Source organism: Podarcis vaucheri, assembly GCF_965113315.1.
Source record: "Podarcis vaucheri genome assembly, chromosome: 12".
In the NCBI taxonomy this organism is placed as follows: domain Eukaryota; kingdom Metazoa; phylum Chordata; class Lepidosauria; order Squamata; family Lacertidae; genus Podarcis; species Podarcis vaucheri.
In genome coordinates this window covers 62,916,346-62,944,005 of record NC_138750.1, presented here as the reverse complement: position 1 = coordinate 62,944,005, position 27,660 = coordinate 62,916,346, and the positions used below count along the sequence as shown (strand labels likewise).

Sequence of the window (27,660 nt, the reverse complement as noted above, 5' to 3'; positions counted from 1 at the left end):
CCAGGAAAACAGGAAAGACTTACCTTGGCGTTCCTTCTGAACTTAGCATTGAACATCTTATTTTATGCTAGTGTGTGTGTGTGTGTGTGTGTGTGTGTGTTTGGGGGGGATAAGAAATCTAGATTTATTTATCTTTCGAAGGACACGGGATTCAAGGTCAGGCAAAAGAACAGATCTAAAAAGACTAGGTCTGTAACACTGCATGGACGCGTCCCTCCAGCTGATTTGCGTATTGAATTCCAGCACGACAACCTCAGAGAGACTGAGCCATTGGCAGCGGTGGCAGAGTGGTTAGAGTCATGAGGACCTTAGCTGCTGGCAGCCTCAGGATCAGGCCATCATCCCATCTGGTCTAGGATCCTGTCCTTACTGCGGCCAAGCAGGGGCCTCTTCTGGGAAACCCACCAGCAGGATTCGAACACAAGAGCAGCTCTCGCCTTCTGCGGTTTCCAGCGAGTGATCTTTCCACTATACAGTTCTATGATTCCTGGGCATAGCCAGGATTTATTTGGGGGGGGCAGGGTTTACATGGGGTGGGGGCAGAACCAGGTTATCTGCACAGCAATTGGTCAGTTGTTTAAGTATTTTGATTTACTTAGGGGGGGGCAGCTGCTGTTCTTGGTTGCTGATCTATAATGGACTTTGGCCTGATCCAGCAGAACAGCTTTTTTTATTCCCCCCCCCCCCCGACACAGCAGGGCTGGATTGCCAGGTTTTGCAGTAAGGGTGAGGCAACACTCTGCGAATCTAAAAAGCCCCCAGCGCATTGCAAGCAAAAAGCCCTAAAATCACCTGATCACTGACCATAATGAAGAGAAGGGTTGATGGAGGGATCCCTAACCGCAGCACAAGCGTCTATCGTGCGTAACATTTCTTGCACCTGAGAACCTGGGATGTAGTCCACTGGATCTCCTTCTGCCAAACTCAGCAATCTGCTAGTCCCTAAGGCACCAGCAGATTCTCTCTCTCCCCCCCCCCTGCCCCAGATTTCCTTCCGCTATCCCATACCCTCCCACATTTATCAGATGAAAATAGGGACGTTCTATTCAATATTATTATTACAGTGGTACCTCGGGTTACAGACGCTTCAGGTTACAGACTCCGCTAATCCAGAAATAGTGCTTCAGGTTGAGAACTTTGCTTCAGGATGAGAACAGAAATCGTGCTCCGGCGGTGCAACGGCAGCGGGAGGCCCCATTAGCTAAAGCGGTGCTTCAGGTTATGAACAGTTTCAGGTTAAGAACGGACCTCCGGAACGAATTAAGTTCTTAACCCGAGGTACCACATTATTATTATTATTATTATTGTTGTTGTTGTTGTTGTTGTTGTTATTTTATTTATACCTCACACATCTTATTGGGTTGCCCCAGCCACTCTGGGTATATAAAACATAAATATATATAAAAACATAATAAAACATTGAGCATTAAAAAAACCTGCCCTATACAGGAGATAATGGTGTTAGACCACCCCAAAACAAGTAACTATAAAACCTTTATTTTATTTTTTTAAAAAAAGATATTTATTAGAAGTTTAAAGATTACAAAAGAAAAAAGGAAAACAATAAAAAGTTTAATAGAACATACATTACAATACATAAAAAGAAAAACATAAAAAACAATACAATACAACAAAAAGAAACAAAAACTCTAAAACACACATCCAGTATTCCATATCTTTACCTTTCATTTACTTGTTTCATCGACCTCCTCACACCTCCCTTTTTTGTATTCTAATTCAATTAACTATTTCAGCAAATTCTTTCTATAATTTATCTTAACGGTCTAACCTTAAATTTTTTCATTTTAGCCCATTATCAATCAGCTTTTACCATTAAATTTTAACCCATTTATAACCCTTTTTTCATATTCTCTTAAATCATTACAGCTGGAAACCCCTTAATTGCTATCTAAAATCATTCTATCATTCATTAATTTTACAATATTTCTGTAGATAGTCTTTAAATTTCTTCCAATCTTCTTCCACTGACTCTTCTTCCTGGTCTCGGAGTCTGCCAGTCATTTCTGCCAATTCCATATAGTCCATCACCTTCATCTGCCATTCTTCCAGAGTGGGTAAATCTTGTGTCTTCCAATACTTTGCAATGAGTATTCTTGCTGCTGTTGTTGCATACAAGCAACTATAAAACTTTTAGAAGACATCTGAATGCAGCCCAGTATAGGGAAGTTGTTTATTGTTTTATTATGTTTTCATATATTTTGGAAGCCGCCCAGAATGGCTGGGGAACCCAGTCAGCTATCATTATCATCATCATCATCATCATCATCATCATCATCATCATTATTTGAATAGGACGTCCCTATTTTCACCGGAGAAATGCCGGAGGGTGCGCGCTTCTGCTCTCCTCCTCAATCCCCTAGTCCTGAAGGAGCCCCCGATTCCTCGTGCGCGCGCCGCTGCTTCCAGCTGGCCTCCTCCGCGCGCCCCCCTCGCCGCCTGGCAAGCCGACGGAAGCGCGAAGCGCTGAATTTTGCAAAGCTCTTTCTTTCTCTCTCTCTCTCTCTCCACCCCCCACAACCCCCCCCGAGCCCGGTGCCTGCTGGGAGATGTAGTTCCCCTCTCCGTCCGCCGAGCAGGGCAATCCGGCGGCGCGCACGGCCAGCAGGCGGAACCAGCCCGTTTTGCAAAACCGCCTCTCTCCTTCTCCCTTTTTTTTTGGGGGGGGGGGGGTCTTTGCAAGCGGGATCGCGGGTTGGGGGGGTGGGGGTGCAAGCTTTCTCCCGAGGAGCCGGCCCCGATCCTTCCGCGCGGGACCCCCTTGGGGCGTAGGGCCCGGGTGCGCGCACCTTCCCCTTTCTGCAGACGCGCGCCCGGCGGGGTCTTCTTTCCCACGCCCCGCGCACCCACAGTTTTTTGGAGGGGGGTTGTGTGTGTGCGCGCGCGCGCCCTTCCCTCTCCTCGCGCAGCCCAGGATCGGGCGCAGGAGGTGGGCGCGCTGCGGAGCCTGCCGCTCCCCCGAGGATCCGGGCCCACGGATGGCCGTCGGGGCTGCCGCGCAGGTAAGGCGGAGGCGGAGGAGTTCAGCTGCTTTGATGTGGCCGAGAGGCAATTAGTCCTCATTTGCATGTCTTCCGGGCCCCAGATGCCACCCAGGGAGGAGGAAGATCAGCCCTCGGGGGGCAAATCTTCGGGAGGGGCGCCCGGGGGTCCCCGGAGCCGCGCATCCCGGCTGCGCGTTGGCAAAGGGGCGCAGGGGTCGTCCGGCAGAGGAGAAGTGTCAAAATAACTCCCTCCCCCGCTTTTGGTTCAAAGTGCACATGGCTAAGGCCACGATCCTGCACCAGTCGCCTTGCAATGAATCCTAGAATGGTCGAGTTGGAAGGGACCCCGAGGGTCATCCATTCCAGCCCCCTGCAAGGCAGAATCTTCTGCCCAAGCAGACCTCGAACCCGCCACCCTGTGACGAAGAGTCTTGTGCTCTACCAACGGGGAGCTTTGCACGGCGGAGCGTCCCAACTGGGTCGTGGCCTTAGGGTCGAACTTCTGCAGAGGGGCAGGAGGAGACCCGCAGGGGTCACCCAGCCCTGCCCTCCTGGCAAGGCAGGATTCGCACCTGAATCATAGAAATGTAGAGTCGGGAAAATCGCAGGTCGCCGAGCCCAGGAGACACAGATTTGAGGCGATCCGTAGTTGGGAATTTCCATTTGGGACCACCGAGTTTTGGCCTCGCTCAGGGCACCATCTGAGCAAAGTCCGCCCCTGTTGAAAGGGACCCCTTGTGTCATCTAGTCCATCCCCCTGGAATCTTGGCTGAAGCATCCCTGACGGATCCAACCTCTGCCTCAAAACCTACAAGGAAGGGAAGTCCACAGCCTCCCAAAGGAGACCTTTCCACTTTGCCCTCGGAAAGTTCTTCCTGGAGCCAGAATCTGTTCCCAGTGGGCCAGGGGAAAAGAAGCTCAAAGAAGCATGAGAAGTAAAAACTGCCACTTATTTTCTCAGCGGTGAGCTGCAGGAAGCTCTGGGTTCTTCCTGCCCTCTGAAACCCTTCATTCTAACCATCATGCGTCACGGGTGCAACGGCTCGTTAGTTTGGGGCCATTAATAATATTTTATGCAGCAGTCGGGGCGCTTAAATGGAAAGGGAATCTTGATTCGAAGGCACTTTTTAAAGCAGGGGTTTTTATACAAGTGGAGCATAAATCAGTTGTTTGCCCCACGCTCAAGGGTGCTTAATTATATGTCTCTCTCCAGCCTGTCATTATGAATATTGCTGTTTTGCTCAAGGGATATTTCAGGTGGGGAGTTGGAAGCCAACCGCTGTTCAGTTGTCCTGGCCGATCATAACCTTGGCGTTTACTTAACCGCGGTGCTGTAACTCGTGTGGCATCTTCTCATAACGAGGCTCCGGCGCAAGCGAACAGCCGCTTGCAGTTTATAAAGCGAGATTCGGCAGAAGTTGGGCATTGAGCCCCATTCCCTTTGGGGAAACATGGCAGCCGACAGAACCGAGGAAGCTCATTTCACAGCCTTTTTGTACCTTTGAGGATGTAAGCCATGGGGAGGCAAACCGAGGCCCGGGGGCTGGATCCGGCCCATTCGCCTTCTAAATCTGGCCCATGAACGGTCCGGGAATCAGCGTGTTTCTACACGAGTAGAGTGTGCCCTTTTCTTTAAAATGCACCTCTGGGTTATTTGTGGGGCCTGCCTGGTGTTTTTACATGAACAGAGTGTGCCCTTTTATTTAAAATGCACTTCTGGGTTATTTGTGGGGCATAGGGATTCCTTCATTATTTTTTTTCAAAATATAGTCTGGCACCCCACAAGGTCTGAGGGACAGTGAACCGGCCCCCTGCTGAAAAAGTTTGCTGACTCCTGATCTAAGCTTTAACTTTCTGTAATGGTTTCATTTTAATATTTCCTATGGGTAAAGACATGGGTAGGCAAACTAAGGCCCGGGGGCCGGATCCAGCCCAATCGCCTTCTCAATCCGGCCCCTAGATGGTCCGGGAATCAGCGTGTTTTTACATGAGTAGAATGTGTGCTTTTATTTAAAATGCATCTCTGGGTTATTTGTGGGGCATAGGAATTCCTTCATTCCCCCCCCCCAAAAAAATATAGTCTGGCCCCCCACAAGGTCTGAGGGACAGTGGACCGGCCCCCTACTGAAAAAGTTTGCTGACCCCTGCTCTAACCATTACACCCTGGCTCTTTGTGAAAGCTGCCTGGACTCCCTCTCTGGGGATATGGTGGGATACGCAAAAATACAAAGAAAATCCCTAGCATCGTTTGGATTTGAGTCACGCAGGGGCCACTTAACCGTCCCTGGCGGACCAGTTGCAAAAATACTGCAAAACACATGCAAAAACACACGGTTTTTAGTTTTTCATGTATGCTAAAACTCAGTCTAAGTTGTTTTTTTTTATAAAAAAAAGTTTAACCACATCAGTTAACAAACATGGATACATATGCTATAATGTTATTGCTTTATTTAAATGAATTGTTTAAATTGTTTTTTAACAATTCATTTAAAGTACAGCAGAAAAGTTGTCCACATATAAACAGTTCACTTATTAAACCTCACACTAATTTTATAATTATCTGTCTATGTGTTTCTAACACTATAACCAAATCAATAATTTTTGATATAACTGTAAAAACTACTCTGGGGATTTATTATTCCGAAAATGAAACCTTCCTCTGATTGTAAATATTAATGCAACAAAAAACAGCATAAAATACCGTATAAAATGTGAATAACAATAAATTCAGAATTCAAAAATCAATTTAGGGGGGAAATCCATCCAATAAACATTAGATGATCACCAGGGCTAGCTGGCTAAGTTAGTCCTATTTGGGCCAGCAAGGAGACCAGGGGAGAATTAGCTGTGGGATCCCAGAGCGGGTAATCTTCATAAAAAAGGGAGGGAAGGAAGGGGAATAAAAAGATCAGGCTAAATTCGAATTGAAAGTCAGGTGGAATAGCTCTGTCTTACAGGCCCTGCGGAAGGAGGTTGAATCCTGCAGGGCCCTGGTCTCCTGGGACAGAGCATTCCACCAGGTCGGAGCCACCACTGAGAAGGCCATGTTTCCTGTCTTGCCCCGTGCCCCTTGCAGGTGCCAGTGCGGTGTGAGGACGCGGCCCTGTATCTCGCCCCCGAGCGCTGGAAGGAGTGGGCAGCCATGCGGGAGAATTACGGCGCCACCATCGCTTTGGGTAAAACAAGGACTTTTTTTCGCCCTCCTCCTCCTCCCTGCCCACAACCTGATCTCCTGTGGAATGAATGTGTGGAGTTTTTTTCTAGACCTAATATGGGGAAATAGAGGCCTGGAGGGTGGGGGGCAAATACAGTCTTCAGGGGCAGCCCCACATACAGCACATTGCAGCAGTCTAATCTGAGCATGGGGTGCATTGGCCAAGTCATCTCTTGTTGTGCCTGTTATATTATCTTTATATTAATTTATTTATAATCCAAATTTGTGTTTCTTCATTGTGCAGACACAGGTGTTCTAGGCATTTATGTATTTATCTGAGACATTTGTATACAGTGGTCCCTTGGTTCTCAAACGCCTTGGTACTCAAACAACTTGGAACCAGAACACTGCAATCCCAGAAGCAAGTGTTCCGGTTTGCAAACTTTATTCAGCTCTTTTTGTTTTGTTTTTGTGACTATGTGGAACCCAGTTCAGCTACTGAATGATGGATTGCGTGACTGCAGTACATTGTTCATTGCTTTCGTTTTATGACTCAAAGGTCTCGTTAGATAGCAAAAACCATGTGAAATTGCTGTTTTAGGGATTGTTTTTAAAAGTCTGGAACAGATTAATCCCTTTTGCATTCCTTTCTATGGGAAAGCACGCCTTGGCTTTGGAACGCTTTGGTTTTGGAACCAAGGTTTGAGAACCAAGGTACTGCTGTACTTTAGTGAATTCAACAAGGCATTCTGAGGAGAAGCGAACTGTTTCAAAAGGACGAGCAAATTTATATTTTATATGAAAGAAAACTGTAAACATTTGAAAATGTTTGTAGGTTTGAATTGAAATGCTTTGTAATGTGAAAATAAGGAACTGATTTACATATCAGGAGGTAATTTTAATAAAAAAGAAGAACATTTAAGGTAAAAGTGGTTATAGAAATGCGAGAATTTAGTAAAAGATGTTTGGAAGTCAGAAAGAGGGAGGGAAGGAAGTCGATGCTCTGTTTGAGCAATGCTTTATGTTATAGATTTGTGTAATGAGTTGTAATTAAACATGAAAACTCAATAAAAATTAATTTTTAAAAAAGTTTGAGAACCGAGGTACTGCTGCAGTTTAGTGAATTCAACAAGGCATTTTGCGGAGGAGCAAAGCCATTCACTCTGAACAGAGATACTACCGAATCTGCCCCTTTGGTGCTTACCGAAGAGTCAGAAGACAGGATAATTTACGCTTCCTCTCTTGCAGGATCGCCAGTCCCCAAGCCCGAGATGGTTGCCCAGATTGAGGAAGGCGGTCCGCTCCTGCTTAATGGTCAGGGGGATGTCCAGCCCAGGGAGCGGTCGGATGCTGCCGACACAGGTGAGAGAAGCCGGCAAACCCTTATTGGCAGAAGTGTGTTCCTGGGTCAAGCACCCTCTTATAGTGTCCAGTGAGATGGTGGCCATCTAAGTTGGCGGCCCTCACTATCTCCTGTGGCAGGGAGTTCCTCAGTCTAACCCAGGGGTAGGCAGCCTAAGGCCTGGGGGCCGGATCCGGCCCAATCACCTTCTCAATCCAGCCTGCAGACAGACCAGGAATCAGCATGTTTTTAGATGAGTAGAATGTGTGCTTTTACTTAAAACGCATCTCTGGGTTATTTGTGGGGCATAGGAATGCGTTCATTCACACACACACCCCAAAAAAATAGTCTGGCCCCCCACAGGGTCTGAGGGACGGTGGACCGGCCCACAGCTGAAAAAGGTTGCTGACCTCTGGTCTAACCCTCCTCTGTGCGAAGAACTTTCTTTTCTCTGTCCCTCATTCAGTTTCATCGCATCCCCGCAAGTTCTAGTGTTAAGAGAGAGGGAGAAAAGCTTTCCTCTCTCCGCTTCCTCCAGTCTGTGAATAATTTCACAAACTCCTCTCGTGTTGCCTCTTCCTCGAATTTTCTCCAAACTAAAACGCCCCAAATGCTGCAGCCTTTTTCATAGGGGAATAATAATAATAATAATAAATTTTATTTATACCCTGCCCTCCCTGGCTAGAGCCGGGCTCAGGGCGGCTAACACCAATAAAATAAAATCACCGTAAAAACATAATAGAGGGAAAAGAGAGGGAGGGGAAAAAAACAATTTAAAATACAGGTTAAAATTCAAAATGTTAAAATCGCTCCATCCGCAGGATAATTTCAGTCGCCCTTTTCCACCTTCAGGGTTTGGAAGGCCCCTGAGCTGTTTATTTACCTCCGTGTCCTGACCAAAGTGTGGCTTTTATTCTGTTTTTCTTTCCCCTCTGCAGGATGCGTCTCTCTGGAGACTGAGGATGCCAGGGAGAGCGAAGAGCAGCGAAGGGCCGGGGAGGAGCAGAGGATGAGAGGAGAAGCCCCCAGAGGCCCAGAGAGAGGTGAGGACTGTTATTTATTCTTATTATTGCAATGCGATATGGGGCTTCCCTCACCCCTGATCCAGAAGCGGCAGTCAGTGCGGGATGCTGCAGCACGATTGCTGGCCTTGTTGGCGTATGAGGCCTGGGCTCAGAGACCTGCACCGGCTGCCGATCTGCTCTGGGGCCGAGTTCAAGGTGGTGCTATTAGTATACAAAGCCCATAACATCTTGGGACCAGTTTAGCTTCAAGATAGCCTTACCCAATAAATGCCCACTCGCAACTGGCACTCCTAACAGGTGCTACAATATCCTATATTGGGAAGCTTTTAATGTTTGATGTTTTATTAAGCTTCTATGATTGTTGGAAGGGACGCGAGTGGCGCCGTGGGTTAAACCACAGAGCCTAGGGCTTGCCGATCAGAAGGTCGGTGGTTCGAATCCCTGCGACGGGGTGAGCTCCCGTTGCTCGGTCCCTGCTCCTGCCCACCTAGCAGTTTGAAAGCACATCAGAGTGCAAGTAGATAAATAGGTACAGCTCCGGCGGGAAGGTAAACGGCCTTTCCGTGCGCTGCTCTGGTTTGCCAGAAGCGGCTTAGTCATGCTGCCCACATAACCCGGAAGCTGTACGCCAGCTCCCTTGGCCAGTAAAGCGAGATGAGCGCCGCAACCCCAGAATTGGTCACGTCTGGACCTAATGGTCAGGGGTCCCTTTACCTTTACCTATGTTTGTTGGAGCTGCCCAGAGTGGCTAAAATTAGTAGTAGTAGTAGTATTAATCCCTGTGCCTCCTGAAGGAGGGATTAATTCTGCACAGTGTCTTTCAGTGTTTATCTTTATTGCATGTTCACAAGTTCTAGTGTAATGGAAGAAGGAGAGAAGCTGTCCATTTTATCTATCCCTCACTTCATTTTATAAACTCACTTTAAAAAATAAAATAAAATCCTCCAAAATATAACAACCTCATGCGGATAAATAATGAAATATCCCACTCTAACCCAGGAGATAGAGTTTAGGCAATGCATGAAGAATAACAACAAAATAATGTGAGTTCTTATCCCAGCATACTATTTGTCTAGAAGGTGATCAACAGTTTAAGTTAACCCAAAAGTTTATAAAGTGTGAAGGGTTCTCTATTTTCATTTTTAGCCATATACAGTGGACCCTCCGGTTACTTACTACTCTGGATACGTAACTTTCAGGTTATGAACGCGGCAAGCCCAGAAGTGTGTTCTTCCGGGTTTCACCGCCACCGCATGTTCAAAAGCGCTCTGCACTGTGCATGCATGTGCAGAAGCGCTGCCTCTGGTTACAGATTTTTCAGGGTGCACACGGACCCCTGGAACAAATTATATCCATATCCGGAGGGTCCACTGTACTGTGATATTTCATAAACTTCTATCAGGTCACCTAAAAAACCCCCAAATGCTGCCACCTTTCGTCCTACAGGTGTTGTTCCATCCCCTTTAACGTTTTCCAACTCCTCGATGCCCTTTTGGAGGCGAGGCGACCAGAACGGCACACCTTATTTCACCATAGATCTGAACGATGGGATTGTGAATGCAGCATTGGGTCGCCCTGGGAATCAGTCCCCTAACGCCTCTCTCTTTGTGCCCTCGATCCCAGCAGGCGGGTGGCTGCTCCGTGCGGTGAAGGTGGAAGCGGAGGAAGAGTACTCGGAGTGGCCGGCGGGCCTGAGCGCCGAGGTGCTGCTCTCAGGACTGCCCGTCGCAGCGGGAGTCTGCAAGTCCGAAGGCCTGAACCCCGCGGAGGAGTACGGCAGCGCCAACGGAGGAGGAGGCGGCCTCGGCGAGCTGTCGGGCTTGGCGCTGCAGCAGTGGCAGATGCTGAGCGAGGAGAAGCCGCTGGGCTGCCCCCGTTGCGAAAATCCGGGACCCCCGCCTGCCGGCGGCCCTGGGGACCCCCGCCCTCGCCCCTTCACCTGCCCACAGTGCGGGAAGGCCTTTGGCAAGAAGGCCCACCTGACGCGCCACGCGCGGGTGCACACCGGCGAGCGCCCCTTCGCCTGCGCCCACTGCGGGCGCCGCTTCTCGCAGAAGATCCACCTGGGCTCGCACGAGCGGGTGCACACCGGCGAGCGCCCCTTCCCCTGCGACCGCTGCGCCAAGAGCTTCCGCAAGAAGACGCACCTGGTGCGCCACCAGCTCACCCACACCGGCGAGCGGCCCCACGCCTGCCCGCTCTGCGACCGCACCTTCGTGCATCGCAGGCACCTGCTGCGCCACCAGCGCCTCCACGAAGAGGGGGCCCCGCCGGCGCATGGGGAGCTTCCAGAGGCGGGTCAAGCCACGGCAGGGGTCTACAGGGGTGGTGCCGAACCTGGGCAGGATGTGGGCATCTGCAGTGGTGAGCACGGTGGAATGGGGCAGGTTGCAACCGTTGAAACCGGGCATGTAGCCGATGTCTGCGCAGAGCAGGGCAGACTTGGGCTGGCGACCGTTTCGTACAGCAACGAGGTCGGACTGGGGCTGTATCCTGCCTCCTGCGTGGGGCAGGGGGAGCCGTATCCGAGTGCAGCCCTGTTTAAGGCTCAGGCGGATCCCAAGTTGGGGAGAGTCCCTGGCATGGAGCACCCCGGGCAGAGGGACGGTGGCATGGCAGCTCCCGGAATGGTCTACCCCGAGCAAGGCCACTTCGGTGGGCTCTGCAGGATACAGGGGGAGGCAGAGGGTGGAGCCCCCTGCATGGAGCAAGTTGGCAAAATCGAACCGCAAGAGGAGGAGGAAGAAGAGGAACCGAACCCTTGCCAACGCCCGGAAGAAAAGCCTTTCCTGTGCTCCGACTGTGGAAAGGCGTTTGCCTGGAGGAAGAACCTGGCATCGCACCAGCGGCTCCACGCTGAGGGCGGCCGCCCATTCTCCTGCGCAGAGTGCGGAAGGGGCTTCAGCGACAAGCGCCACCTGACGGCGCACCTCCGCGGGCACATGGGCCTGCTGCCCTACGCCTGCCCGCACTGCGAGAGGAGCTTCGCGCACCGGGCCGGGCTGGCGGCACACCAGTGTGGCGGGCACGCCGGGCAGCGCCCTTTCTCCTGCAGCGAGTGCGGGCGCTGCTTCGCCCACAAGAGGCACCTGCAGAGGCACCGGCGCAACCAGCACTCGGCCGAGCGCCCGTTCTCCTGCGCTCAGTGCGGGCGCGCCTTCGGCACCCGGGCCAGCCTGCTGGCACACGTCAAGTCCCATGCCGGGCAGCGTCCCTTCGCCTGCCCGCTGTGCGGGCGCGCGTTCAGCCGCAAGTCGCACCTGGCGCGCCACGAGGCGGTGCACACAGGCCTGCGCCCCCATGCCTGCGCCCAGTGCCCGCGGCGCTTCAGCTCCAAGACCAACCTGGTGCGCCACCAGGCCGTACACACCGGCCTGCGCCCCTACATCTGCACCCACTGCGCCCGCAGCTTCAGCCGCAAGACCCACCTCTTGCGCCACGAGCGTACGCACACCAGTGCGCCCCTGCCCAGCAGCGCCACCGTGTGGCCAGCTGCCTTGCCCCAGGGCTCCCTCCCACAGCAGCAGCAGCAGCAAGATCAGCCCCTCGTTTTCCCCATGGCTTTTGGGGCCCCCTGGCAATGACCCAAAAGCCACGTAACTCTGCTGCAGGAAAATGTGTACTCTGTGCTATAAAGAATCAAAACAACCCCTGCAGAAATAAATTGTACACCAATGTCTGCAGCCTAAATATACTGCAAAGTAATCATCTTTTTCATAATTCTGGAAGTTATGCTCTCCCCCCTCCCTGGCTAAGACAATAAACTTTTCATAATTTATTTTATTCTTGCTAGTCACTCATATAGGCAATAAACTCCCTGAGGCATTGAAAGCCTTGCTTCACAGCTGTTGGGATATATTCTCAGTGGCTTCTGAGGGTTCTCCATGCTCTCTCTGCAACATCCAAGCCTAACTCCACCTCCATAAGGGCTAGAAGCTTGGGCTTTTTTTGGGGGGGGGGGGATGAATGAGATCTGGGAGAAGCTCAGTGGCGCACTTTTTGCAGGGATTCTTTGAACACGCACCTGAGATACACGAACCTGGCAACTGGGTCAGAGTGGGCGAAACGTCTCAGTATCCAAACCTTTTCAGCTTTAAATAATAATGGAAACTTTTAAAAAAATATATATAATATTGCCAACAAATCATTTTAGTAGCATCCTCAAGCGAATGTACATTATGTTTTGTAAAGCCTTGGAAACAGAAAAGAAAAAAAAAAGTTATGTCAGTTCTGACTTTAGCCCTGATGCTTTCAGAAATAAATGATCCTTCATAATATTTTGTGTGTCTGCATCTGGATGGTGTGGGTAATGTCCAATATTAAGCACCTTACAGGTTGGCTCCTTCTCTCACCCCAACCACCCTGCGCATGCCCCTCAGCGCACAACTCTGAGTAAATTGCTGCCTTAATTCCAGAGGACTACGCAGCACCTCCTTCTTGGTAGTAGTTTTGCCACAGGTAACTGAGCTAGATGCATCTTGGCCCGGATCCATTACAGTCCTGGTCCTGTTCTGATAACCCCATGACTGACTGGGATCCTTGGCGGCCTGTGACTACTGATGCTGCTCCATGCGAGGGGGTCATGGAAGGGTTGGAGGTAGAGGAATGGGGGGAAGAACCAGCTGGGGAACCCCCCAGGGTAGAAAGCTCAGAGCCCACGGATGGGTGGTGGGACAATGATGAAAGGGTCAGAGGGAGAAGACTGGGAAGAGGAGGTGTCAAAAGCTGAGGAGGCAACAGGGCTTAGTGAGCGGGGAGAGCCTGTAGCAGAGAGAAGTTCAAACTCGGAGGCAGAAGCTGAAGCAGGAGAGGTGATCTAACCTGGGGAGAAAACAGCAAAGACCTGATGAAGAGAGCACAGCAGAGGTTATATTTTCTGAGAATCCTCTGGAAAACAATCTCTCAAAGGACCTGTTGATGGCATTTTACCATTGTACTGTGGAGAGTGTATTAACTTATGGTCTGCGTGTGTGGTTTGGGAGCTGCACGGTCAGGGGAAAAACAATGCTGTCCAGGGTTGTAAAGACTGCGGAGAGAATAATTGGGTGCCCTCTTCCCACCTTGGATCAAATCTACGCTTCCAGGTATCATAAGAAAGCTGCAGGATAGTGCTCACCCCGGAAATGATCTCTTTCAGCTTCTGCCTTCAGGAAGAAGGTCCAGGGTTATAAAGACTAGGGCTAGCTGCCTGAGAAACAGTTTCTACCCAAATGCGATTTTGGTTTTAAACGCGTTGTAAGAAGTCTGTATGGGAGTATATTGTATTTAGAAATGGGGTATCAGAATTTTTAGGGGCTGACCAGGCTGGGATAGTTGGGATAGCAGGCTTGTTGTGTTTTGAATTTCTTATGTAGATTTTTTAATTTCGTTGTTCTGTATGGGACAATGACAATAAAGATTATCGTATCGAGAGGAGGGGGGCCAAGAGGCAGAGATGGGTCTGGCTGGGGAAGAGTCACGTGTGTCTCCTCCTGCTGCTGCAACAAGCTCTCCTCTGCTATTGTCTCCCAGAACCAGGAGAGGCATGAAGAGGGTGGAGGAGAAGTTAGTGTCATGCCGTCTAGGATGCTTAGAAGAGGAGAGGAGGGGATTTAGGCATCTATGGGGAGGCAAGGACCTTCAAGTGCTTCCTGGGGTGCAAGATGAGTTGCTGCGCTCATTAGGCCTGACGCTCCTGTGCAGATCCTGGGTTTTTTTGCCATTAAAGAGTTAACTCCACTTGCTCCCTGTGATTTGCTGCTGGCTCGCTCCTGTCAGGGGGAAACAAAATCCCTGTTATAGACAAATGCTGCATGCACCAGGCAATATGTGAAGGTAGTCCTACTTGGAAGAGGCCCATTGGAATCAGTAGGTCTACTCTGAGGAGTATGCTTGGCTTGGGTATCACCCACAGCAAGTCCGTATGTCTATTCTCTCGCACACTTTGGGGACTCGCACGCATTCTTAAAACCATCTTGGTCGCCATAAAAAACACATGGGTGGTAAGTATAAAATTGCTGGAGGGCCACATTGCTTCATGGGCACCCTTGCAGGGGCCAGATGCTGTGGGTGGGCAAAGGGGGCAGGACAATGGAGGTGACTTGCCCCCTATGTATGTTGGGGTACCGCCAGGGAGACGGGGGCATTTGGCAGGCCCCCAGCTGGCTCCAGGCACCAGCCGGCAGCCGGGCGATCTCCAGTCCTCAGAACAGCATCAAACAGCGACACAAGCCTCCGATACGTTTAGGAGCTTGGCACGCTCTAGTCAGCAGAGTGAATAGCTTCTCACAACGGAAGTGGCGGACAGAGACATGTGTAAGCATTATTTACAAGTGTTTATTCAGCATAGTTCAGGAACAAAGGAAAAACATGTCTGCTTCCCTTCGTGTCCAAGCACACAGCAAGATAGCAAAAGCAATATACAATCAGAGGTTCCCAGCAGACTGTGCTGGAAGTAAACAGGCATGTGACACACACCAGTCATGCCTGTTCCTTTTAAGGTGGAATGGAACTAGATCCTAACAATGTATAGTAGGGCACATTCCAGACATGCAAGTCAGATTCCTCAATTCCATTTGTGGAGCAAGAGGGATGGTCAGCATTCAAGGACCCCGATTCCAGCTGGGTGCGGGTCAGGGCTCAGGAGGGGTTCCCCCATCCGCAACCCTGCTAAAAGCAGGCATGCCACACCGCCCCCAGGACTTGCAAAACTTAAAAGATTACTTAATGTTATGTACTGAAGTTCTCACCCTGGGCCAGCAGGGGGATACTGTAGATAGTTATGCAAATGAAGGATCGAAAGTAACGTTCAGTGATTGGATAGTTTGTATGCAAATGAAGGATGGAAAGTGACGTTCAGTGATTGGATAGTTACAGAAAATGGTTACTGTTGCATTCTAGTGGAGCTCTATATAAGCAGGCTGACTGAGCTCCTCAGTTCAGTTCTGTTCCAGCTTACAAATAAAGAGCTGCTTTGGAAGAATCGCTGTGTCGTCTGATATGTTCGCCCACAACTTAACAGTTACAGGTCAATGTGGGGATTTCAAGCCACGTTCATGATTTTGGATGTGTTGATCATAATGGTTCTTGAGCAAGACTCTGTTCTGCTGTAAAATTTATTTATAGAATGGCAGTTTAAGTTAATGGACTATGCTGAAATGGCTTAAATAACCGGAAGAATCAGAAGTCAGGAAGACCAAAATTTTAATACGGAAAGGGGAAAATTGATAACTTATTTTAAAGACCATTGTAAACAATTAAAATTGTTAGTAGGGTTGGAATATCACTCGTAGTTTAAGGTGAATTCTGGACATAATGGAAGAGGCAAAGGATTTGGAGTATCGTAAAAGATGCGGGAGGAAACGATTAACAATAAGACCCACATAGGGGAGGATGGAAGTCCAGGAGATTCCTGGGAATCTTGTTTTTTATGATTTATGATTGATATATATCTGTAAACATTTAATTTGAAAAACCAAGTAAATCTGTAAAAAAAAAACCCACACATTTATTTATAAAAATATTTATATACTACTATGCCATTTTTTTTTAACCAAACTGCGGGAGGCAGTGGAAGACAGGAGTGCCTGGCATGCTCTGGTCCAGGGGGTCACAAAGAGGCGGACACGACTCAATGGCTAAACAACAACAACAGAAAATGCTATTTTTAAAAAGTGCTTTACAGCAGCAGCAGCAACAACAAAAACTATTCAGTAAAAATCATTTTTTTAAACATTAAAAAGAGTTAAAGCCAGACATCCATTAACCACCTTTCTCCCCTCAAAAGTTAAAAGCGTGGCACTTACTGTGACAACTTCATGGGGAGTACTGGTAACAGCAACCTTCTCTCTCTCCCCACCCCCAGCACTGGTTCTAACCTTTGACAGCCTGAGCTATTATGATTGTCCTGAGGGAAGGCTGAGCTTGGTAGAGCACAAGATACCTAATCCAAGGGTTGTGGGTTCGAGACCCACACTTTGGACGACAAATTGCTGCATTGCAGGGGGTTGGACTAGATGACCCTCAGGATCCCTCCCAACAGGTGAGAACCACAAGATGGCCTAAGATGTGGCTTAGGGCCCTCGTATCTATGGGACCACCTCTCCTGGTCTGCCCCGCAGAGGACCTTAAGGTCCACGAATAACCCTAGTTTATGTCCCGGGCCCTAAGGAAGTCAGACTATCCTCCACCAGGGCCAGGGCCTTTTCAGTGATGGCTCCAACCTGGTGGAATGCTCTGTCCCAGGAGACCAGGGCCCTGCAGGATTTAACCTCCTTCCGCAGGCTCTGTAACACAGAGCTATTCCGCCTGGCCTTCAATTTTAATTCAGCCTGATCTTTTATTTCCCTTCTCTTCCCTCCCTCTTCCCTTTTATGAAGATCGCCCGCTCTGAGACCCCACAGCTAATTCTCCCCTGGCCTCCTCGCTGGCCCAAGTAGGACCAATTCAGCCAGCCAGCCCTGGGGATTATCTAATGTTTATTAGATGGATTTCCCCCAAATATATTTCTGAACTTTGAATTTTATTGTTATTAATGTTTTTATACTGTATTTATGCTGCTTTTACAATGTAGTGTTTTAAATTTGTTGTTAGCTGCCCTGAGCCCAGTTTTTGAACCGGAAAGGGCGGGGTATAAATAAAAAATTATTATTATTATTATTATTTCATAGATGATCTAGTTGAGATTCCTGCATTGCAGGGGGCTGGACTAGATGACCCTGGGGATCCCTTCCAACTCTACCATTCTATTATTATTATTATTATCATGATCACCCCCAGAGGCTACAGGGCTGTTGACGAGGCGCAGCCCCAAAGGCACAACATAATAGTCACATATTGGGCATAGTCGGCCAATTGGTGCCAAAGAAGGACAGAACTTTTTTTTTTTTGTATGCTACAACAGCAGCAACAATACTCATCGCAAAGTACTGGAAGACACAAGATCTACCCACTCTGGAAGAATGGCAGATGAAGGTGATGGACTCAGGGACGCGGACTTATAAAAAATATTGGGGGGGGGGCCCGGGAAAGCTCATGAATAATAAATAAGCTCATGAATATGCAAATAAAGTGGCGCCGCCTCCTCGTGAGCGAATAGGGGAGAGCGTGCTGCGCCTATTAATCAGTTCCGGAACAGCTGATATGCGGGAAACGTGGGGCTAGCTGGAGAAGAGAGGGCGAGCCCCCTCCGCTCCGGCCCTAAACCGCTGAAACCGCCAGGAGGAAGGAAATTCCCCCCGGCAGTGCCTTGGCAGTGGCGCTGGTGCTGCGAAGCAGCGAGGCAGGAGCCCCCGCCCCCGGGGATTCCCTAATCTCGCGGGGGACGGCCGGGGCTCTCCGACTAGGGCGCGCGGCTGGCTGGCTGGCTGGCGAGGGAGCAGGTGGGAAGGAGGCGGGGGACGGCGGCGGCGCTCTGCTGGAAGGGCGCCCGAGATTATTGGGGGGCTGAGCCCCCCAAAAAAATTTTTTGAGGGGGCTCGAGCCCCCTCAGGCCCCATGGAGTCGGCGCCTATGGATGGACTACATGGAATTGGCAGAAATGACTGGCCGAATCCGAGACCAGGGAGAAGAGTTGGTGGAAGAAGATTGGAAGAAATTCAAAGACTATTTACAGAAACATTGTAAAATTAATGAATGTTAGAAGGATGTTGGATAGAAACTAAGCAGTTTCCAGCTGTAATGCTTTAAGAGATATGAATTTTTTTTACAAATGGGTAAACGTTTAATGGTAAGGATTTGCTGAACTAACAAATGGAACTGGAATACAAAGAAGGGAGGTATGAGGAGGTCCGAGGAAATAAGTGTATGGAAGTTATGTTATTGAAAATCAATGTGTGTTTTTAACTGTTTTTTTTATTTTGTATGTTTATTTTTCCTTTTTCTTGTTATATCTTAAAAACTTTTAATAAATATCTTAAAAAAAAAAAAACCAAAGGCACAACATAATAGCAGGGGAACTGGAACCTCCTGTCTCTTTAAACGAGGCGTCCCCGGGCAAGGCCTCGCGTCGCCATGGCAACGCGGCCTGCTGCTGGCTTCCTAAGCGAGGCCTGGGAGAGGAGGAAGGGGAGCAGAGGCGGCCTCGTCGTGGCAGCAGCAGCGGTGAGGGGAGCGCGGCGTGGGGAGGGGAGACCCCCGATCCCAACCCCAACCCCCAATACTGAATCTAGCACCGGCAGGGCCAGGTTTGGGGGGGGGAGTGGGGGCGGGGGTAGAGGAATCTCGGGGATGCCCTTCTGGTCCACGTTGCCATGGAAACGGGATGAGGGCCATGGGAGGATGGCGATGGCAGGGATGCTTCTGCCTCTCTTTGTGTCTCCTCTCCACCCGCACCAGGGCCGGATTGAGGTTGGATGAGGCCCAATGGGGCCCTTTAGATGTCCAGCTGCCCTTTCTCAACAACAAATTATCGCTGTTTTTGTGTGTTATATGCTATATGGTCATTTATGGACCTAATAAGTATCCAAGGCCATTTGGACATTACAAATAGGAGCCTACACAACACAAAACACTGTTGCTGTATGTGGGGTTTATTTTTTTTTATCTTATATTTTGGAAATGTACATTCAGGGTTTTTTTTTCCTTTAAAATTTTTTTGGGGCCCCCAAGAGAGTGGGGCCCTAAGCTATCGCTTGTTTAGCTTATATGCAAATCCAGCACTGCCCCCACCTGTGGAAGGGAGAGAGTTGAAAGGGACCCCCGAGAGACATCTAGCCCAACACACTGCTATAAGGAAAATACCTCAAATTCCCTAATGGGGTATCTGGAGTCTAGAGTTCCTCAGGAGATCTATAACAGGCGGAGAAAATAACAGAGGCCAACCAGAGTATATTGAAAGCAAAACAGCTAGTAAGCCTGATCTCTATTAAAGGAAATGAACTGCTACAACTCACCACACGCAGGAGGGAGGAGAATAATAAGAATAAGAATAATAAATTTTATTTATACCCTGCCCTGCCCTTCCCGGCCAGAGCTGGGCTCAGGGCAGCTAACACCAGTAAAACTACCGTAAAAACATAATAGGGGATGGACGGACACCAATTTAAAATACAGATTAAAATGCAATTTAAAATGCAGCCTCATTTTAAAAGTAGCCCATAGAGGACCCTGAACAATAGTGTGCAAACCCCTATATAGGCTTTTGAAATTGCCTGCCCTGTAGCCAGAGACCACTACTCCAAAACATCATACATACATCGCAGAAGGAGGCGGTCTACAGCCGAAATTTGAGAGTGTTGCTTCTCTCCTGTCTGCCAGGATACGTGATAATGCCTTACTTGGTTGCATTTTCTGCGGTAGCCTGGCCATTCTTTTGAGATGGCAAATACTTTAGTTCCTGAATCTCTTAAGCATAGTGATAGTTTGCTCAGCTTCACTTGCCAGACTGTATTTGAAAAGGGAGGTGTAAGCCCGTACAGTCCAAAGGCAATGGGAAAGCTTTTCCCATTGCCTTCCTCCTGGCAGAGAAATATTTGAGGTCAATTTGGGAGAGTCAAAGTGGCTTCAGGATTGTTCTCCTGTACTATTTCAGACATGTGGTTTATATATTTATGTATGTGTTTGCCTTGTACACTGGAGACCTTAGAATTCTTGTAACAACCCTGCCATGTATATATATGTTTCTGTATATGCTGGAAGTCACCCAGAGTGTCTGCAGCAGCCCAGTTAGATGGGTAGGGTATTATTATTATTATTATTATTATTATTATTATTATTATTATTGTTATTATTATTGAATCCTTAATTAGGGTTACAACAATGATTCAAAGCAGAGATGGGGGATAACTATTTGCAAAGTGGGGACAGGGACTCCTCCTGCCTCTGTAACCCCCCTCCATGTGCACATGTAAGCAGGTGTATATTTGGCACTGTATATGTACCCATGCACATGCCTAAGTGTGGGGGTGATAGCAGGCCCCCAATGGCTAGAGGCATGAAGACGTTAGCAGCACCCAGTGCTCTTTGCAAAATACTATACATGTATACATGGATGTGTACAAGGTGTGTGTTGGGAGAGGGGTGGGTCTCTACAGTCCATGTGCTTTTACTCAGAAGTAAGCCTTGCCATGCTCACAGGGGAAGATGTTTCTCCCAAGCAGACATGGATAGGATTGCAGGCTTTGCAGTTCAGCTATGTGGAGCAATGGATTGGTGTGCAAGTGAGATGGTTATTGCTGCTGTTATTAGCACTGTAATTGTGTTAAAATACAGTTATTTGCAAAAAAAAAAAAGTTGAGAAAAGGTAGAGGTGGCCCAGAAGAAAATGGCTTGTTTTCTCTCCCCCCCCCCCCCCCGCTTCTGTGGAAGAAGCATCATGCAACACTAAACCCATGTGTCTGCCTGGGATGTATTGAATGCAGGGGATTCTGTGCATTGAGCTGTTGTGCTCCAGGTTTCCACATCTGCTTGCTTAGTAGCACTGAAGGGAGGTCTTATTTGGTGGTATCGATTCTAGGGCTGCTGGGATTATTGCATCCAGATGAAGCCAATGTTTTTGGCAGTGTGCGCACACCAGCCCACATCTTGGTGTCTGCTTTGAAGCCAATGTCCACACATCAGCTGGCACGTTCTGAAGACACCCTCAGTGCAGCCCTGCATATGGTTTGCAGAGTTGCATATAATAATGAATCACAATGTCTTGTGGTGTATGGAAAACTGTGTGTGGTCTATGGTTGCATATCAAGTACGATATCTTGTCACTTGGCAGTCTATAGTAGCCAAAATGGGTTGGGTCTGGTTGCTGCGGCATGTACTGTACTGTGTGCTAAACTGATGGAGAGATTACTTCAACCTATGGAATCAAAAAACTGTGGGGTTGGAAGGGACCCCAAGGGTCATCCAGTCCAACCCCTGGTGGTGCAGGCAACACAACCAAAGAATCCCTGACAGATGGCCATCCAACTGCTGCTTAAAAAACCTCTGGTGGAGAAGAGTCCACCATTAAAAATAATAATAATTATTGCTGCCACCAAGATAACATTTTATGCAAACACCACTTTCTGAGTCCATTCCGCTGCCAAACGGCTCTCATCGTCAGAAAGTTATTCCTAATGTTGAGTCAGAATCTCCTTTCTTGTCATCTGAATCCATTGGTTCGGTTCCTATCCTCTGGAGCAGGAGAAAACAATATCGTTCCATCTTACACGCAATAGCCCTTCAGATATTTGCCTTTCGTATCATATCATATTTGGTCAATGAGTGCTCAAAACTGAATTTGCTGCTTTGTGACTGAATCTCACCTGAACATGGGGACAGTCTGGAAGCCTCCTCAGTGTCAGGCAGTGTGGAGTTTGGAATGTACCTGCATTGAGTTAAATTAACAAATCCAAATTAGCAGTGCTTACTTCCTTGGGCATTCATGGGAGAGGTAGCAGGGTAGAACGCTTGATGCGTTAGTTTATTTCTTTTGGTTTCCATTGTCAAAAGACACAGGATTCTAGGTTCCCTTTAAAGTGCTTTTGTGGCTGAAGAGTGGGGTCCTCACACTATAAATAAGTAAACAGATAAATAAATATTTGACCCCATCTTGATCCGACATCCTTTTTCCTCTCCCCTTCCAGGAGCTCCATTGTCCAAATCGATACCCATTTGAAGCAGAAAACCACATCCTGCACCCTCCAGGTCCTCTCTCTCTCTCTCTCTCTCTCTCTCTCTCTCTCTCTCCAGAGACAAAGGAAGTGATCTACCTAGTTTTCCCTCCCAACAGCAACTGTTAACACCAGTTGTGATATGATCAAGGTGCCTTGGAGCTAAGTGAGCACAGAGCTGGAGCCAGGTTGTCGTGGGAACTGCCTCCTTGGCTGCCCTGCCCAAGATGGAACCCCGGACGGAGAAGGGCGAGGAGACAGAGAACGTGAAGATCACCTCCCAGCTCCTGAAGGCCAAGACGGGTGAGTTTGACCTGGAGTCTATCCTGCTGCTGAAGCTCCGGGGCCTGGGCATCGCAGACCTGGGCTGCCTCGGGGAGTGTGCCGGCCTGGAGTGGCTGGACCTGTCGGGCAACGCCATCGTCCACCTGGGGCCCCTCTCCTCCCTCAAAGCCCTGGCCGTCCTCAACGTCTCCTCCAACCGCATCTCCAGCTTGGAGCCCCTGGCCGGCTGTGAGAACTTGCAGAGCCTCAACGCAGCGGGGAACCTGCTGAGCAGCCTCCAGCAGCTGCAGTGCCTGGGCGGTCTGCGGCATCTCGAGAGCCTGCGCTTCAGCGACCCGGTGGGCCGCCTCAGCAACCCGCTCTGTGGCGCCCCCGGGTACCGTACCGCCATGTCAGAGATGCTGCCGGGGGTCAAGGTGATCGACGGAGAGCGGGTCTCCGGGCGCGGCAGTGAGCTCTACCAGCTCTGCAAGGACATTGACAGCTCTCTCAAGCGCTTCCACGGAACCGGAACCGGCGAGCTCAGCGGCCTGACCAAGCCCTGGGTGGAGGAGGGGTACTGGGACGTCCGCCCCGCCCGGAGGAGCTCCATCGTGGAAGAGGCCTACAAGCAGTTCAACGAGGCCCTCCAAGAGTGCCGGGACCTGAGCAAGCGCGCCGACGACACCATTTCCCAAGCCGAGAGGGCCCTGAGCGCCCGCTCCGATTCCAGCTCGTTCGTCTTTTGAGCCACCCTGCACTTCGACGCCCTTCCCTTGCCGTTGCCAAGCTGGGCATTGTTCTTTCAGTATCATCCTTGTCACTCACTGGCCTGTGAAGCCATTATTTTGCCCTGGCCTCTGTCCCTTCTGAAAGCAGTGGGTACGTCCACACCCTTAACTGAACCTGTTTCCCACAGCTCCTGAGAAAGCTTGTAGGAGCTGTGTGACCCTCAGGTCCGAGTCAGAGAGCATCGGGAGGAAGTTTTCGGCCAACGGGACTCTGAAATCTGGATTATCAAGTCACAGCTCAGCTCGTGTTGGGACCTTCTGGGCTACTTCGGTGTAACGTGGAGCCTAGTTTTTTAATGCGGTGTGGACTGGTGTGGTGCTCCTCACCCAGCCCCCTTTCTTAGTAGGCTGACATCTTGGATCTACATCCATTCACCCTCAAGGATGACTCTGTCTGGCTTCAAGAGAAGGGGCCACAGTGCAGCGCCTCTCAGGCCTTGTCCTCCGAGGTGATTCTCACGGCCCTTTTCCCCACACAGTGAAACCACAGCGAGTTGACCTATCCAGCACGCAGACACAGAATCAGCTTCACTTGTCTTTTTAGACCACCAAGTCCCCACATCCTCCTGACTAAACCTTGTCGGTGACAGATTCCCAACATGCGTGGACCTTTGTGTGTTGGTATGTCAGAGCATGCACCATAGTTCTTTCTTCACCCCACCAAGCTGGTTAGCTGGGTGGCATTTATGTAAATCCACAGAAAAATATTTTGAGAACTGTGGGGCTGGGCAGAAGTGGCCGGCTGGAGTGTGAACCCACATATTAAGGAACATCCACATTCAGTAATGCTAAACAATTTGTTCTGGATATTGAAAGCCCCATCTGCATTGAAGCAATATCATAGCACATTAAGCAGTCATGGTTTCTCCTGAAGAATCTAGAGGGCTACAGATTGTTAAGGGTGCTGAGAGTTCTTAGGAGACCCCTAGTCCCACAAGTAGCTTTATGAACCAAATCCCTCTTCTCATGGAACACTCTGTGTGAAAAAGGGAGTCTCCTAATAGCTCTTACCCCCCCTTAAACTACATTTCCCAGGATCCTTTGGGGAAAACTATGATGCTTCAAAGTGGTATGATACTACTTTTAAGTTTACAGTGCAGACGGGGCCTTAATTCTCAGCTGGCAGCTTCCATACTGTCCAACTGGCCCTTACCAGCTCATGGAGTTTCCTTCACAGCTGCCCAACCAGCAGGGTTGAGCTGAAAGTCCCCTTGTGAACTGTGTCATCCCAACTGCAGCAGCCAGAAGAGTCAAAATGATGTGTTGTAGATCCTCTACATTTTGCATCAATCCTACGAAGGAGTGACCCTGTTTTCACAGGCCTTGACTTCAGCCAAATTCTCTACCTCACATGCTTCCCCAAACTCCTCCAGGCATCAGTTATGATGTCCGGGTCATGCTGCTATTCTCTCCAAGAATACAGTAGCTTAGGAATCTAATCATCTTTATTTCGCCGTCTTTTCCTTTTCTTATCCTGCCATTCCTCCCACGGGAGCTCAGAGCAGCGAACAGCATAGAAATACAATCTGAAAAAAACACATTTCTAAATACAACGCAATACCAGCTCATATATACAGTGGTACCTTGGTTCTTGAACGGCTTAGTTGTCGAACAAATTGGCTCCCGAACACCGAAAACCCAGAAGTAAGTGTTCCGGTTTTCGAAAGTTTTTCAGAAGCTGAACATTTGATGTGGTTTCTGCTTGAGTGCAGGAAGATCCTGCAGACAATCAGAAGCCATACCTTGGTTTTCGAACGGTTTCGGGAGTCAAACGGACTTCTGGAATGGATTAAGTTTGAGTACCAAGGTACTACTGTAGATTTATAAAGGGCCCTACTATTCCAAAGCCCTTCAAACTGCCCCAGGGCAAGAAAAGAGCAGCTCACCAGTCTGTGTGACATTTCACTTGGTTTTTGCAGATTCAGGGGGAGCGTGGTCAGATCATAAAGAGGAGAGCTGATCCGACTTTTGTGCGTGTCAGAGAAGATGGGCTGGAAGTTTCCTGGAAGAGAACTTGGAGATCCCTGACCAGGGGGAGGGAACCCACACCTTTGAAGCGGAGGTGTAGACAGGATTCTGAGCCAGCGCTTGGCATCTGGGGCACTGCATGTTCCATCTGGGGACTGCATGCTGGGTCTCCTCACATGGGAACGCCATGCAGTTATTTGCCTGTGAAATAAACCCAACGGTCTCCCTTGATTTTCTGCTTCCTGCTTGGATGCAGAGCCGCCTGGCTTGTGGAGTGCTTGGTTTCTCCCCCGTAGTCCACTCCCGATTCAGACGTGCTCCAGAGTGAGATGCCCTTCCCTGGGCAACTGAGCCTCTTCAAGAAGCTGGTGCCTGCCAAGTGCCACCTGGCAAAAGCCCTCCTCCTCCCTATCCATTTGTCATATGCCAGCCGGATGTTTGCGCCCTCCCTGGGAAACCAAACATTCCCCGCCTTCACCAAGGTAACCCAAATTCTGAACAGCGGGAGCTGCAAATGAAGCAAAGCTCCGTCTTCCTTTGTGCGTCCTGCACATCTGCTTCTCTTGATTATGAAGAGGCGGGATAAGGAGCTGTGAAGCCAAATAAATTCTGCCAAACAGTAGAAAGTTTGTTCACCCCCCCAGCCCTGCTCCCTGGCTTCTGAGATTCCACCAGCCTCTGTGCATGCATGCAGTTCAGTTGCACACGCAGGCAGCCCTTACAACGGATTTTTGTAGCGTGGAGATCTGCGATTGAAGCAAGTCACGCTAGTTAAATGTAACTGCATGTACTCCTTTAGCTCTGCTATAGGATTTATCCTTTTTATCTTCCATGAAATAAAAACACACACACACACAAACACAGAGGTTTAAAACCGAGAGCAGAGGCTCCCAGGATACTGAGCCGGCCAATGGTTTGCTTGCCTTAGGAAATTCATACTTCAACGCTCTCTCCGTCTGTGTCTTATTTTATGCAGAGCAGCAGCAACACATTATTTTATTTGGTACATTTCTATCCCCGCTTTCTCCCAAGGAGCTCCTGGGGGCATATGTAATTCTCCCCATTTAATCCTCACAACTGTGAGGTAGGTTAGGGTGACGGTGAGCAACTGGCCGGAGCTCACCCAGTGAATTTGAACCCTGGTCTCCCAAGGTCCTAGTTTGGAACTCTTAACCATTATAACACACTGGCTTGGCGAGAAATCTGTTGTCCTGTTTTCAGTTTTCTCACTTTTCACTTCCCTTTCACAACTGCCTCCACTGCCTGAGTGTCTCTGGAATGACAGACTTGTGATTGTCCCCCAGGGCTGCAGAATAATAGAATTGTAGTGTTGGAAGGGAACCCAAGGGTCATCTAGTCCAACCTCCTACAATGCTGGAATCTCAGATAAAGCATCCATGACAGGTGGCCAGCCAACCTCTGCTTAAAACCTGCAATGAACAAGAGTCCACCACCTTCCAAGGGAGCCCAGTCCACTGTCAAACAACTCTTACTGTCAGAAAGTCCTTCCCCTTGTTTCGTTGGATCTTCTTCCTTGTAATTTCATAAAATCATAGAACTGTAGAGTTGGAAGGGACCCCGAGGGACATCTAGTCTGACTCAGTGGCGTAGCGTGGGGGGTGCAAGGGGGGCAGGCCGCACCGGGCGCAACATCTGGGGGGGCGCGCTCACTGCCTCCGGAGTCGCCGAAGAGCCTCGGGCGCAGGCTGTAGCAGAGCCGCATGTCTCGCGGCGCCCGGCTGAAGGCGCCCTGCAGGCAGCGGCTCTCAGCGCTCGCTGCAGAGGACGCGCCAGGCAGCCCCTCCTCACAGCCCCGCCTCCGCCACTGCTGCTGCAGCTGCTGGGCTGTTGCATTTTCCTCGCCTCTCTGCCCCCCTCCTCCTCTGGGCAAGCGGCGTCGTTTGGGCAGCAGCGCCAGCGGCAACTAGCAGGTTAGGGGGCGCAAATTACTTGCGTTGCCCCGGGTGCTGACAACTCATGCTACGCCGCTGGTCTGACTCCCTGCAATGCGGGAATCAAAATCAAATCCATCAGTTTGGATCCTACCCTCTGGAGCAGCAGAATAGAAGCTTGCCCCATCTTCCTTCAGATATTTGAAGATGGCTGTCCTTTCACATCTCAGTATTCTCTTCTCCAGGCTAATGTCAGGAGTGTGTGCAGGAGCCAGGCCCTGTGACCAATAGGACTTTGCAGGACTGGGGCCTTCCTAAGTTTGTTCTGAAGAGGCAAAGCACGGCCGCACAGGTGAGGCCACTTGGTAACTCACAGCACCTGGTGGCAAGAGCTGGGAAGGGATATAAGGTCAGCATTTCCCTTCAGCTCTTTGCCACAGCAACACGTTCTCTGCCTTGCTGTGTTTGACTCCTTGCTTCTTGATCCTCGGACCCTTGATTTCATGGCTCCTTGCTTCCTGACCCTTGGACCCTTGGCTTCTTGACCCCTGGCTCTCTGGCCCTTGGACCCTTGGCTTCTTGACTCCTAGCTTCTGGACTCCCGTTCCTGCTCCCACCCCGCCATCTTGCCCCTGGTCCTGACGTCCCCAGCTGGGA

General features: G+C 49.6%; 2 protein-coding genes and 1 long non-coding RNA gene across 6 annotated transcripts in view; all 3 read left to right on the top strand.

Moving 5' to 3' along the window:
• The window catches only part of LOC309515112, a 136,074-nt gene that overhangs the window by 64,678 nt on the left and 43,736 nt on the right, over positions 1–27,660 (top strand). The window contains exon 1 of one of the 2 annotated variants that reach the window (XR_014212280.1): positions 1,188–1,278. The exons of the other annotated variant lie outside the window; for it this stretch is intronic. This is a non-coding gene — a long non-coding RNA (uncharacterized lncRNA). Of the gene's footprint in view, positions 1–1,187; positions 1,279–27,660 lie in introns of those variants that run through there. 2 annotated transcript variants of the gene reach the window in all.
• On the top strand, positions 2,581–12,800 carry ZNF467 (zinc finger protein 467). Of its 2 annotated transcripts, none has more exons than XM_082192303.1 (5): positions 2,581–3,020; positions 6,079–6,178; positions 7,405–7,518; positions 8,437–8,541; positions 10,147–12,800. In XM_082192303.1, the coding sequence occupies exons 1-5, from the start codon at positions 2,997–2,999 to the stop codon at positions 12,105–12,107; spliced, it is 2,304 nt and encodes a 767-aa protein (XP_082048429.1). In that variant the 5' UTR covers positions 2,581–2,996; the 3' UTR covers positions 12,108–12,800. The 2 variants fall into 2 exon arrangements, with proteins under 2 accessions (XP_082048429.1, XP_082048430.1); XM_082192304.1 differs by having other exon boundaries at positions 2,583–3,020; positions 10,150–12,800.
• LRRC61 (leucine rich repeat containing 61) lies at positions 18,478–25,342 on the top strand. 2 transcript variants are annotated; one of them, XM_082192635.1, is made up of 2 exons: positions 18,478–18,603; positions 22,062–25,342. In XM_082192635.1, exon 2 carries the CDS (start codon positions 22,316–22,318, stop codon positions 23,099–23,101), a length of 786 nt encoding a protein of 261 aa, XP_082048761.1. In that variant the 5' UTR covers positions 18,478–18,603; positions 22,062–22,315; the 3' UTR covers positions 23,102–25,342. The 2 variants fall into 2 exon arrangements, with proteins under 2 accessions (XP_082048761.1, XP_082048762.1); XM_082192636.1 differs by having other exon boundaries at positions 18,504–18,603; positions 22,065–25,342.

Coding starts and splice junctions, on each gene's coding strand:
- ZNF467 (XM_082192303.1), top strand. CDS start 2,997: ATGGCCGTCGGGGCTGCCGCGCAG. Junction 7,519..8,436: donor GTCGGATGCTGCCGACACAG/GTGAGAGAAGCC, acceptor TCCCCTCTGCAG/GATGCGTCTCTCTGGAGACT. Junction 8,542..10,146: donor CCCCAGAGGCCCAGAGAGAG/GTGAGGACTGTT, acceptor CCTCGATCCCAG/CAGGCGGGTGGCTGCTCCGT.
- LRRC61 (XM_082192635.1), top strand. CDS start 22,316: ATGGAACCCCGGACGGAGAAGGGCGAGGAGACAGAGAACGTGAAGATC.